The sequence below is a fragment of the Bos mutus genome, chromosome 13, assembly GCF_027580195.1.
Source record: "Bos mutus isolate GX-2022 chromosome 13, NWIPB_WYAK_1.1, whole genome shotgun sequence".
In the NCBI taxonomy this organism is placed as follows: domain Eukaryota; kingdom Metazoa; phylum Chordata; class Mammalia; order Artiodactyla; family Bovidae; genus Bos; species Bos mutus.
This window is the reverse complement of record NC_091629.1, coordinates 12,552,834-12,566,580: the sequence shown is the minus strand read 5'-3', so window position 1 is coordinate 12,566,580 and position 13,747 is coordinate 12,552,834. Positions and strand designations below refer to the sequence as shown.

Genomic DNA, 13,747 nt, shown 5'->3' with positions numbered 1-13,747 from the left:
TTCTAAACTTAGTCTCAGCCCTGTCGAACTTTCTTTTCTATACTTATGCCTGTTGCTCATTTGTTTTTTATCTTGTTACATCTTATATATCTTTGTAATCCATCAAGAGAGACTTGGAAATGCACTGATGGGTATGTATCCTATAATCTGTGCTCTGGTTCATGAAATTGGGTGATAAATATAATTACCACACCATTTGATGTAAGCAACTTTATTTTGAAATAAAGAATTACACATTCTTTGAAATTATACATTGGTTCACACAGAATAATCTTCACCTTAATTCCTAAAATCAAAGTTACTTTTAAAAGCCTTCTAGTAAAATGATTAGACGGGTTAGCTTTAGACTTAAAGGCATGGTAAGGAAAATGTTTATATCAGATCCATTTTCTCTTGCCGTTTGGAATGTGTGCTTGCTCCCCATTTTGTGCTCAGTACTGACAAAACAATCTCTCCCCAAAGATTTACCCTATTCTTATATTACAAAACTTTTCATAAAAGAAGAATTTTTAAGTCACATAAATTTGAAATCATATTTTTGTAACCCAGCATTAAAATGTACAAAAAGCAAATCAGAATTTTTAACTGAAGGTATGTTTCCAAGTCAACATAGACAAGTACCGTGTATGAAACTAGTTTTTAGGAATATTTTCAGTTCAATGAAGTATACTAAACAGTGTTCTTAATGATAAATTTGGAAAAATATAAATTTCTAAAAAATTCCTTTTAGAAAGGAATTTGTGATACTAAAATAGATCTACAAGTGTTCAAAATATTAATACTCTTACTTAATGGTAGTGAGAGGAGGTGACTGGACATTAAAGACCACTGACTTTATTTAACCAGGTCTTCCTGGAGTGTCCTGAACATGAAGCACAGCAGTCACAGGGCACTCACTTTCGGGGAACAGCAACTGTGGGCTTTTTACACAGGATTTCCAAAGGGCAGAGATGCTCCTCAGGAAATGGGAGGGGTGGGGTGGGTTAATTTCAAGAATAAAAAGCTTTCCTTGAGCATAATATGATCTCACCAGACTGACTGCTTGCCAAAAGCCTGAAATCAGAAGCACAACTGAGTCCAATCCAAGTGACCTCATTTCTACACAGGGAGAGCATGTCTAAGATTTTTATTTAAAGAAATAAAATCCACTGGTGAACTCCATAGAAAGGTATACAATGCATTTCTTTTTTGAACCCCTTCTGTGTTCATTTGGAAGTTTAGAGAAATCTGTAATGATCTGCCTCGCGACTTCTTAACTTTATCAGGGACCCTGGATGGAACATGAGGTCTACTATGTAAACTTCCAGGGGGAGGGAGTGCCCCCATCACTCCCTTTCGGGATTCGCTCATCAGCTTAACTTCATTCCAGGCTCTGCCGTACTCCCCGCGAACAAGAGAGCAGCCCACACCAATTTTATCAGCCAGAGCCTGTGGGAGAAAACACGAGATCAACCAAGAGTGAGGAGGGGAGGGGCGGAGAAAAAGGCTTGGTTGAAAGACCCACCTTGCTTGAAGGTGAGATATACACTCTTGCAAAGGAAAAAAAAAAAGTGGTTAGAAAGGAGGCTGGGAAAATGTACAGGATTGTGACAGGAGTCGGTAAAATGTGTTAAGTTTCCTTGTTCCTCAGGATTCTGTGGACTCGAAATTTGTGTGTAGGTCCTGCTGGGAAGGGACATTTTTCAGGCAGGTATGCTGCATTGTATCAGCACAAGATTGATAATGTAATTGGAGAAAAGCTGTTCCACGGGCTTTCAGCACTACTGTGTCTATCAATCTTTCCATGCTCCTGGGCTGTTCTTTGGGTGTGAAATGCAGTGGGATTGAAGAGAGGGATCAGATTGGGGTGGGGTGGGAGGGACCTGTTTGTTCTGTGTGGTGTAGACTGGTGCAGCCAGACCAGCAGACCTGTGAGCAGCTGGTCCTTGGGCTGCCTGCTGCCCAGTCCTCAGGGGTTGCTATGTTCTTTGGAAGCTGTCTCTTCCTTCAATTTGTCCTGATTTTAAAAGCACTTTTTAAATAATCTGGAAAGTTCCTAGTCCCATCATAGGGGATAAGAGAGCTGGTTGGGTTTGAATTTCAGTTCAGTCACTGATTAGTGTCACCTTAAGGACATGACTCACTTTTTTATGCTTCTGTGTCTCCATCTGTGGGACGATAACAATGGTGTAGCCACCTTCCTTGCAGGTGGGTGTGAAGATCAACTGAACTCATCCTGTGAATGCTGGCACAGAGTACGGGCTCAGTAAATGTTCCTAGTACCAGAAGGCAACGCTTGCGTTGATTCAATCATCTCTGTATTTCTACATGCATGTCATTATTGATTGCTTACTATGTAAAGACTGCTACCAGGGAGTCTTGGGTGAACCCAGATGATGGAGGCATGGTTGTTATTTTTAGGACCTTACATTCCATCTAGTCTGATCAACAGTCAATGGTAGCATAACAGTATCTGGATGTTTGGTACTCCTGTGATATGTAATAAGAAATATATATTTGATCTTTGTCCGTCCTGGCAGAGGGCTCCTAAAACTCTTGGAATTTCCTAAGTGATGAGATCCATAAGGTGTCTTTTGTTTTGTGAGTGAGGTGACTTTTGGACCCTGCCTAAGGATGGGAGCTGGTTGCCAGGAGAATCAATTCTGTGAGTGAAGGGTTGAAACTTTCACTTCTGCCCCTGACCTCTAGGGAGGGGAGAGGGGTTGGAGGTTGAATCAATAGCCAATGGCCAATGATTTAGTTAATCACACCTATGCTATATATCGTTCATTAAAAAGCCAAAACTCTTGGAGAGCTTCTGAGTTGATGAGCAGTATCTTCAGAGAGCTTGGAAACCCAGAGCCCTTTTCGCACAGCCTGCCCTGTGTCTCTCCTACCTGCCTGTCCCTGAGTTATACTCTTTTATAATAAAGAGTCATACTCTTTGATAATAAACCACTGCTCTAGTAATAATAATAATATTTCTCTACTTTCTGTGAGCCACTCTAGCAAATTAATTGAACACGAGGAGGAGGTTACTGGAACCTTCAGTCTACAACCTGGTCACTCAGATGCGCAGGTGACAACTTGGGCTTGTGACTGTCACCTGAAGTAGGCAGTGGTGAGGGGGAAGCAGTCTTTTAAAACTGAGCCCTTAACCTGTGGGGTCTGACCCCATCTCCGGGTAAAGAGTATCCAAATTGAGTTGAATTGTAGGACACCCAGCTGGCAGCAAATAATTGTTTGGATGTGTGGAACAAGCCTCTGATCCCCTTGAAATTGGTCCTAGAATCATTTTACACTCACAGTAGGGGGTAGACACACACACACACACACACACACACACACACAAATATAATCATCTTTTCCAAAATAGTATTTAGTGATCTCTTATTCCATATCAAGGCACTTTAAATCATCAAAATACCCCTGTGGAATACTATCGTATTCCCCATCTTTCAGAGAGTAAGACTGAGGTCAGACAATTTTCCCAAGGTCACCATAAGGGTTGACCTAACATGAAAGCCATGGAATCTATCTCCAGAGTCTGAGTTCTTGTAGGACCTTAGTTCTCCAACCAGGGGTTGAACCCGGGGCCCCAGCAGTGAGTGAACCAAGTCCTAACTACTGAACTGCCAGGGAATTCCCAGTCTGAGTTCTTAACCTCAGCTGAGTTGAACCTGGAAGTTTCTGTTTACTTCGTAAAATGGGAAAAAAGGTCATTTGCTCATAGGAAGAGGTGAAGATGGAAAGGCTTAGGAAGGAGGGCTCATGTGGGGACATGACTGCTGAAGAAAATAAGAAAAGTCCTTGGCTAGGAGCTGGAAAAGGTGGCCAGGCAGCACGTGAACCACCATCTTGGATCCCGAATTGGCAGTGGCACACCCCACGGTCACGTTCTGCAGCCTGAGTGTCAACGTGGAAAGGGCAGGCAGTTGGATCAGTCCAGGGTAGGCAGGCAAGGCAGAGGAGTGGAAGGATGGGGGGGCAGGAAGATGAAGGAAATCAGGGAGCAGGTTATAAGGTCTGTGGGCAATTTATCTAGGCTGCCATGGGGGAAAGGAGCTGGAAGAAAATGGGGGAGATGAACAGTATGTGTAGGAGGTGTGAACGATTTAGGAGGAATAGAAGGATGAGACATTTTACCAGTGAAAAAAGTAAGAACCTTGAGTTCTGGGTCAAGACCCTAACATTTAAGACAAGGGTGGAGGAAAAGAAGTCTCCAAAGGAGACTGAGATGAAACGACGAGAGGACAGAAGTGACTGAGGAAAGTGGTGCTGAAGAAAGGGAAGGATCAATGACAAATTCTCTGACGTATCAAACAAAAGAGACACTAAATCATTATGATCCTTGTCGGGAGGGAGCAACAGCCAGACTGCAGAGAGCTGAGGATAAAAGTGAGATCAAGGAGTTGAGATCACTCAGAATTTTTGACCAGGAATGAGAATTATCTTCAGATAGAAGCAGTGTAGTAGGTTTTGGCTCAGATAGGCATGGGTTCAAATTCCAGCTGTATCTCTGGGTAAATTCCTTGTCTAAGTATCAATTTTCTTGTCTTCAAAACAGAGGTAATAGTTTCAGCCTTTGGCCTATTTGAGACTGTTCATAATTATGTTTATCAAATGCCTGGTACATAAGCTCACATTGACAACTGTCGTGTAATGGGGCTGTATACAGGAGTGGTTGTAGAGATCATGAGAAAAGATTTACATTTTCTCTTTAGATAGAATGGACTTAAGTTTAGATTTTAAAGGAGAAACAGCTGGCAAAGTGAAAGAGATTTAATATGAGAGAGAAGAACTGATAGAGCAAGAAATCCCAGGAAATAGGAAAGACTGGCATTTGGGCTACAAATAGGATTAGCTTGAAACTGGAGGCAAAATGCAATGAAGTTTGTAGGTATTCAGGAGAAGGCTGGAATTTTATACATTTAAATCTATGGTTCAGAAACCATTTTCTCAGCCCCTATTATATTTCAGACACTGAATACAATGCAGGGAAAAAAAGATCACCCCCTCCCTTTCGCCTCTTCTGGTTCTAGTGTCCTCATCTCCGTGAACAGTGCCATCATTTCCAGTTGCCCTGACCAGAGTCTGGAAATCATTTTCTTCTCATGCACTCTCTCGTACAACTGTTAGGCAGTCAGCAGCTTCTTTCAGTTTTACCTCCTGTGTCTCCCTCTAAACTCACTGCTCATTTGTAGCCTCTTCCATGGCTTTTGTATCTGTCACCCAGACATCTTGCTCCAGGGACCTTCCAGCTGGTCTTCCTGTCTCCAGTCTTAGCCACATTCTAGTTCATTCCCTGTTCTGTAGCCTCAGTGGTCTTTCAAAATCACATTACCATGCTCCCCTTAACTTTCAGTGGCCGCTCACAGATTTTAGAATCAAGTGCAAACTCACACGGTGCTTTACTGTCTGGCCCTTTAGCCCATCCTTCCCTGCTCTTCTGGATCCAGACCTATTCTCCATCCCTCACGTGGATCACTGACTCTCATACCTGTTATTTTGAATAAAATGTTTAGAACATCTGTGTCTTTCCTTCTTTCCTGCTGGAGTCCTATGCAGCCTTTAATGCTGAGGCCACATATCATTTCCTCCCCTGAAACTTTCCCTGAAGTCACCTGAGAACCCACAAGTCTGGCTTCAGACCCTCTTGAGTGCAGGGATTGTCACTTTATTATCCCTATATTCCCGACCTTGGAAGAGGCCCTGGTCTAGAGTTCAGTTCAGTTCAGTTGCTGGGTCATGTACAACTCTTTGTGACCTCACGGACTGCAGAACGCCAGGCTTCCCTGTCCATCACCAACTCCCGGACCTTGCTCAAACTCATGTCCATTGAGTTGGTGATGCCATCCAACCATCTCATCCTCTGTCGTGCCCCGGTCTAGAGTAGGTGTGTCACAAATATAGAATGAATATGCTTCTAACAGTCTGGTGAGCTTACATGTGTGTATGTATATACACATACATATATATGCCAAATATAAGTACATCTAAATGATAGTATTAGTATTACATAGTTAATTGTTAGCAACTGGCTCACTCCACAACAATGAACACAAAACATTTTTACCTTATTGGAAATGAGGCAAAACATCTTAAATACCTTGAAAAGCAAAGCTCGATGGTAGAAGATTCCTTTTTTGATCAGTCCAATTGGTACAACATTGGATTTAAGTTGAAATTTTAGTTCACTTATATGAAGCTCCCAGCTGAAATCCTGTAGTTTTTCTTTTGGAATCTTACCACCCATTTTTTCAGCCACATACCTGCATCAATTGCAGTGAGATTGAATCAGTCAAGTTTAATATTTCACTGTCTTCTGTGTAATTATACTTGTAAAACATGTTTTCCTTCTGATTTTTGTTTTACTTTATGTATTTACTATAAGTTAAGATTATGCTTGGGCTTCCCTGACAGCTCAGTGGTAAAGAATCTGCCTCTAATGCAGGAGACACAGGAGATGTGGGTTCGATCCCTGGGTCAGGAAGATCCCCTCACGGAGGGCATGGAAACCCACTCCAGTATTCTTGCCTGGAGAATCACATGGACAGAGGAGCCTGGTGGGCTATACAGTCCATAGGGTTGCAAAGAGGCAGACACGACTGAAGCCACTGAGTGTGCATGCATGAATACACACACACACACACACAGTATTATGCTTACTCTCTTCAAACTGTCATATATAAGCTGAAATTCTAAGAGTTTCATTCAGCAGGAAAAAAGAAATGAATGCTAATTTTCCTAATGTTTATAGCAAGATACAGATCAATATCACATTACATTTGTATCAATGCAGGTTTTGAATGTTATCGCACTCTTGGCAAGTATTTTCAAATGTTTGAATCTGAATTGTCCTGACGTATGGTCCTTCTTTTAAGGAATTTAACCTCATCCAAACACATAGGACCACTGCATACCATTAGGTTCACGATTATTTTCAAGTTTTATCCTCTTCTTCTTTTAAATTTTATTATTATTATTTTTTAATTTAGAGAAAGATATATGGCATTTACATAACACTGAAGTTAGAGGAGGGAGGAAGAGGCACAAAGGAAAAAGTAAGTAACGATTACATGAGGAGGTGAGTTGGGCACGTTGTACTTTGCCTGAGAGTTTCTCCTAAAAGTAGGCTCTCACTGAGGATGTCACTCAGCACACCAGTAAAAATCCTCTGTCAACTGCGGCTACTTACATCATGGAGTAAAAGCAGAATTGCACACCGTTAAGAAAGAATTTCCTCTTGCTGTTTATGGAACCAACAAAGAAGAGCAATGGTGAAAACCAAGAGAAAGGATTGGGCAGAACGCTGACCTGCGTTGTCAGCCAGCCAGGTATTCCACTAGGAGCCAAATGCATGGGAAAACATCTCTGTATCACTCTCCTGGTGTGGGCTCAGATTAAAAAAAAAAGGGGGGGATTGATGAAAATGATTTCTGATAGGAACAAAGCATGAGGAAATTTGACAAATGTTGAAATGAGCTAAGTCAGAATCTGCTTGAGTCATCACTTCTCAAGGACACCAGGAAAACTTCAGTAGCCAAAAAAACATTCCCTTCCAGAGCCAGCTGACAAGGAGTCAGTGATCTGGCGGCTGTGTTTCTTGCAGTTGTCACATCCAGGTTTGGTGCCTGCAACTCACTTCTATTTGGAGAAGGTACAAGCTCTTACAGAGACTGCAGCTGTTGCACAAGCCAGGAGCTCACGACTGGCTGGTGTCAGTCAAGAAAGTGAGCCTCCATTTCCAGGAAGTCTTAATCCCTGTCAGCTATAAGGTCAAGTTCTCAGTCTTCTCTTGGTGGGATCAGAGTAAACGCTCTCATTTAGGAGGCAACCTCACTGGATTATACAGAGCGCCGAACCATCTCTTAGAATACCCACAATGCCACTTTAGAGCAATGTGAGACACAAAATATCGGACATATAGCATAAAAATAGCGGGTGATCATTTTATTAGGAACCAACTTGTGAGTTTACAAATAATACACAATAGGATTCCTTCATTTATAACTTCTTTGGAATCACCCTGAAAGATGCTTTTCATGGTTTAGCAGGAGAAAATGACAGAGACATTTTTCTTTAAGTAATTTCTAGCTCCTAAGTTGTGATTTTTGGCAGAAATATTATCCAAAATAGAAATGGAGGCTTTCTTTCCAAATCTTTGTGTTTCTGCTTCAGAGTCAGAGTGCTGTTACAGTTCGATTTTATTATGGTGTAGTTGTCTGAAAACTGACTAGAACAATGCAAATCACTAACATCAAAAATGATTTTTCAGAAACTGAAAACGCGTGTGTATACACAGACAGCTTACTTTGCAAGAACCTCAATCTGCTCCTTTATATTGGTGATGGGAAGTATGGATTTGGTCACTTCATACACATAAACACAGAAGTCAGGATCAGAGGGAGGGAACCATTCTTTCTCAAGGCTTCCTTCTCCAGTCAATTTGGGTGCTGCTGCAACCTCTTCCTCCTCCTTCACTTTTTCCTCTTCTTTTTTCCCTCTGCCTTTCCTTAGAGAATAAACAACAGCAAGCAAAATAACAGAGTGAATAAGCACTAACTGTGCTCTGAGTTAATCTGAAGAGCATCATGGGAATATAGTATTTGCTATATACCTCAATAACCATACCCTACATATTTTTCAAAGTTTCCATGACAAGGAGTTTTACAGTCTCTATATTTGTGGGAGAAATTATTTTTCAAGAGAATACTACATGATTGATACATATTATGAAAATCATATATTGCTTTTATGCACCATTTCTTATCAAAATATTTGGTACACTGTAGGTATGCAATAAATATTTATTGAATTGGGGAAAAAATAGGTTGTCTCCTCAGGGAGTCTAAGCCAGTCTTTTATCATCTCTTGCTTCAGCTGAGACCTTCTGCAAGAAGAATTTGGATCCCAATTTTTAGAACAATTACCCAACACACGGGGGCTTCCCAGGTAGCACTAGTGGTAAAGAACCTGTCTAAGAACCTGCCTGTCAATGCAGGGGACGTAAGAGATGCAGGTTTGATCCCTGGGTCAGGAAGATCCCCTGGAGGAGGGCATGGCAACCCACTCCAGTATTCTTGCCTGGGGGATCCCATGGACAGAGGAGCCTGGAGGGCTATAGTCCATAGGGTCACAAAGAGTTAGACATGACTGAAGCGACTTAGCATGCACACATATCCAAAACATGGTAACAGGCAAAAAAAACAAAATAAGGAATGCAAGGAATTTTCATGTAATGCAGGGACAAAGACCTCATGCAAAGTTTATCTAGGGAAATGTACTTAGTTCTGTACTTAGGGAAAATAGAATGTACCTAGTAAACAGTAAGGATACTGTTTACTCTCAGTGAAAAGTTCCAGACTTAGAGAAGTTACTAGTTAACATACAAATTTTTGTTTAGTATGGATGCAAATTATTTCCATTCAATGGAAAAGATACTCCCAAAGGTTACAATTTATTGTCCTGTAAGACGTTAGTCATCCTACAAGTTTTTAAAATGTAGCTCAGCAATCTTTTTCTAATATTCTTTAGTTAAATTGGATATAAATATATATATATATTCTCAAGTGATCTTTTTCCAGTATTAACATCTTACTAATTCTCTCATTATTAATGAGTTGAACAAACAATGACTGGAGTTCTCATTCCAGGTAACAGGGAGTAAGTACACTTCACCCTGTCTCTCATACTGAATACAGTCCTAAAACCTGGACAGGGTACATGCAATCGCTATTTGAAAACTCTGAAAAATAATTCATAGCAGAAAGATCAGAAAAGACCAACATTTGAATGACTACTGAACTGATGGCGAGCTTATCTTTTAATTTTCCTCCACTATTCTCCAACCTGAAGTAAACATCGCCCCAAGTCTGGAAGTGGGCATCAGCGCATAGAGAGAGCTCAAGGAGAAGTCTACTTGAGAAACAGGAAAGAGAGAGAATGGAGGAAAGCCCTGATTTTGATTCTTTTTTCTTATTTTTATCCATTCTCTTATGCCCCAGCCGCTAAGGAATCTTGTGATGGTGGTGGCAGTGGTGACATTAAGGTCCCTAAGAATCTAAAACTGCCTTATTCCTGCTCAGCCCTCCTGCTGTTTGGCTGTGGATATGCGTGCTGTCATGGCAAGAGTGTTGCAGCACAGGGTAAATAATGGTTTTGGCTTAAGGACCAAAAGGGAAACTCCGAGGAACCAGAACAGACAAGTGAGGTCATGGAGATGGAGGAGCTCAGGAAAGCAACCCTATAAAAGTGTTTTATGAATTCCTAGGCTTATTCAAAGCTGTGTGTGCACAGTTCTGACCCTAAACAGCACATACATAGATTTTGAAGATGGAACTATGGTATAGACCACCGCCCAAGTCCCAAATGGATCTTAGTTGGCACACATGCAGGGCTGATCCAAATAGCACTGCAAAGCCTTTGAGAATGGGATAAACAGTAGATTGGCAACTGGCTGGAATTTGAAGACTGAAAGCAACTAGGGCAATTGACTGCTAAAACACACACACAAAAGAAACATTCTTCTTAGAATGTGTCTAAGACCCATAAATAAGAACTGTAGGACTTATAACATATTACAATCTAATTACTCAACATATGAAGAGCCAGGAAAATCTCACCTCATATGGGGAAAGGCCATCAATACACATCAATGCTGAGATGATACAGATGTAAAATGTTCCAACAAGTAAAACACTCTTGAAATGAACAGGGAGTCAGAAAGTCTTAGAAAAAGAAGATATAAAAATAGAATTTGGAGCTGAAAAATGCAATAACCAAAACCTAAAAATCACAACTCTCTGAATAGGTTTCATAGCAAAATGGAGATAACAAAGAAAATAATCTATGAATTTGAAGATACGTCAATAAAAATTATGTGATATGGATAACACAGAGGACAAAAGATTGAAAAAGTAATTGACAAAGTCTCAGGGACTTGTGGTGCAATAAAAAGAGCTAATATTGGTATCATAGAGTCAGAAGAAGAGGGAAAAGAAGGCAGTACAGGAAAAAAAATTGAATAAATTAGAGCTGAAATGGTTTCCTCAATTTGGTTAAAGACATAAATCTACATAGTCAAGAATTTCAGGGAATATTCGAAGGGGAGACGGCTTCGGCGAGGATCAGGATACAATAGCTTCAATTAGATATTAACTAGAGATGTAAAGAGTAATAGAATGAGGATAGTTCAGTAGGAAAATTCAGTGGAGAAAAGAGGCTGAGTAGCTTGGTTTACACGGGAGACCAATAAAACTTCAAGACAAGAAGTTTGCACCACTTACGTAGGCCGCAGGCGTCCTTCCGTTCTCCCAAAGGAGAGGAGACACTGAGGCCTCCCCGGTCGGATCTTAGAAGCCCAGGCAAAGTTAGTAAGCATGGTGGGCTCCGCGCTCCAGATGGAGACTCAGCCAGAGTTTGAGAGAGCGAGCGACATGGGGAGACCAGTCTTTCGAGGAACTGATCCCAATTCTTTATTTTCCAGAGTCTGTTTTTATATACTGAGATGGTATACAAAAGTCACGTGGGGACAGCAGTCCTGACTTTTATTAAAGTCAGGTGCTTCATACAAATGTATACAGAGGTCTTAGGGGTGTTACATCATCTTCTGGCCAGGGGGGCCTGCTGACAATTTATGACCCTCTCCTTGTGACAGTGGACAGTCAACCAGAACACTTTTTTCTCCAAGGGTGATTATTCTTAAAACAGATGCCACCCAAATAAAGTTACATTCCTATAGGGTGAGGGTGTAGTGGGTTTTAGTTAAGGAAAGAATTTACTTAGCCTAAGGTCTAATGTGATTTATATCAAAGGTTAATACTTATTTCTTCTATATATTCATTAATGTGTGTAAGGGCAGGGGATGTGGAGTCTTAGCAACAAACATTGGCTCAACAAATGAAAAACCCTTCACCAATACAATTTCTAATCAGCCCACTAAACTTATACCAATGGTTTTCTAATTTTTCTAAGGAACCTGTTTTTAGAAGGTTTAAAGCATCTCGTGCCTCTCACGGTTGGGAGGCTGTGAGCAATCACATGTGGCCGGACAAGCCTGTCAGGCAGGCTAGAGAACCTTCAGAGGAGTTTGTAGGTTGAAACACTCCTATCACGCCTAGGAATTATTATTAACTGGAGCTCTAAGTTAACTCCTTCTCCGAAAGAGGTGGTGGGGGACAGCCCCCCGTCAAGTCAGAGGTGTAGGTGAGAGCACAAAGTAGTAAAGTAGGCAGGCTCTGGTTATGGGGGTAGACGCTCGAGGATTTCCAGGGGGACTCCTGAGGCTCGATCCCGCCTTTGCGTATGTCGAGCCTCCTTCCTCATGACCTTTGCCATGGGCCTCCGGAGTGCCTCACGCTGGCCCCCAACAGTACACCCAAAGAAATACACTCCAGACACATTGAAATCAAACTACTGAAAACTAAAGACAAAGCGGATGATATGATTGCCCATGTAGGGAATCCCAAAGAATCTCCTGAAAAAACTCCAAGAACTAAGAATGAGTTCATCAAAATCTGAAGATATAAGAACAACACACAAATCCATTATGTTTCTATATAGTGAAAATGAACATATGGAAACCAAAATTAAAAAAAAAAAATTTGGAGCACTCACAATTATGCCAAGAAAATGAAATCCTTAGGTATAAACTTCTCAAAACATGTACAGGATTTGTGTGCTGAATATTAAAAAGTGTTGTCAAAAGCAATCAAAGAAGATCTAAATACATGATGAGATGTCCTGTGTCCATAGATTTAAAGATTCAACATAGTAAGATATAATTCTCCTCAAATGATCTCAAGGTTTAATGGAATTCCTGTTAAAATCCAAGCAAAGTTTTTTGTAGAATAGAAAATCTTTTCTAAGATGTAAATGGAAAGGCATAGGCCCTAGAATAGCTAAATCAAATGTGATGAAGAAAAATAATGTGGGAACAATCAAAAGTGATTGATAAAAAGTCTTACATATAGTTACAGTAATCCAGATAGAATAATACTAGTCGAGGGACAGACATGCAGATTAACATAACGGAAGCCCCAGCCCACCACAGGTACACTCAACTATTTTGACAAAGTGAAAGTGAAAGCCACTCAGTTGTGTCCAACTCTTTGCAACCCCATGGACTATATAGTCCATGGAATTCTCCAGGCCAGAATACTGGAGTGAGTAGCTGTTCCCTTCTGCAGGGGATCTTCCCAACCCAGAGATGGAACCCAGGTCTCCCACATTGCAGGCGGATTCTTTACCAACTGAGCCACAATAGAAGCCCAAACATGTAAATTTCTTTTCTTATCATGTCCTTGTCTGGTATCGGCATTTGAATAATGTTGGTATCATGAGCTGGGAAACATTCTATTTTCTGGGAAAGAGGGTGTAGAGTTGGTGTTAATTCTTTGAATTTTTGGCAGAATTCACTAATGAAACCATCTGGGTCAGGAAATTTCTCTTTTGGGTTTTATGAAATCAACTTTTTAAATAATTACATGATTATTTTTAGCATCTATTTCATCTTTAGTAAGTTGTGATAATTTGTAGTTTTTGATGAACTGGTCCATTTCATCTAAGTTGCTGATTACAATGCTTAGTAGGATTGACATAGTTATTGACATTTAAAAAAAGCCAGCCTTGATTTCATTGACTTTCTCTGCTGTTTCTCTGTTTTAAATTTTGTTGATTTTTGTTATTATTTTCTTCCTTCTAATTGTATTGAGTTTGTTTTTCTAGATTCTTGAAGTGAGAACTTAGATTATTGATTTACAACCTA

The 13,747-nt window shown here is 40.6% G+C and overlaps 1 protein-coding gene across 1 annotated transcript in view; it reads right to left on the bottom strand.

Moving 5' to 3' along the window:
* Positions 1–224: 224 nt before the first annotated feature.
* Positions 225–13,747, bottom strand: part of ARMC3 (armadillo repeat containing 3) — a 91,326-nt gene continuing 77,803 nt past the window's right edge. The window contains 4 exon segments of the mRNA XM_005901641.2: positions 225–1,304; positions 1,306–1,428; positions 6,089–6,251; positions 8,294–8,494. Coding sequence (XP_005901703.2) covers positions 1,218–1,304; positions 1,306–1,428; positions 6,089–6,251; positions 8,294–8,494 — 574 coding nt within the window. The 3' untranslated portion in view covers positions 225–1,217.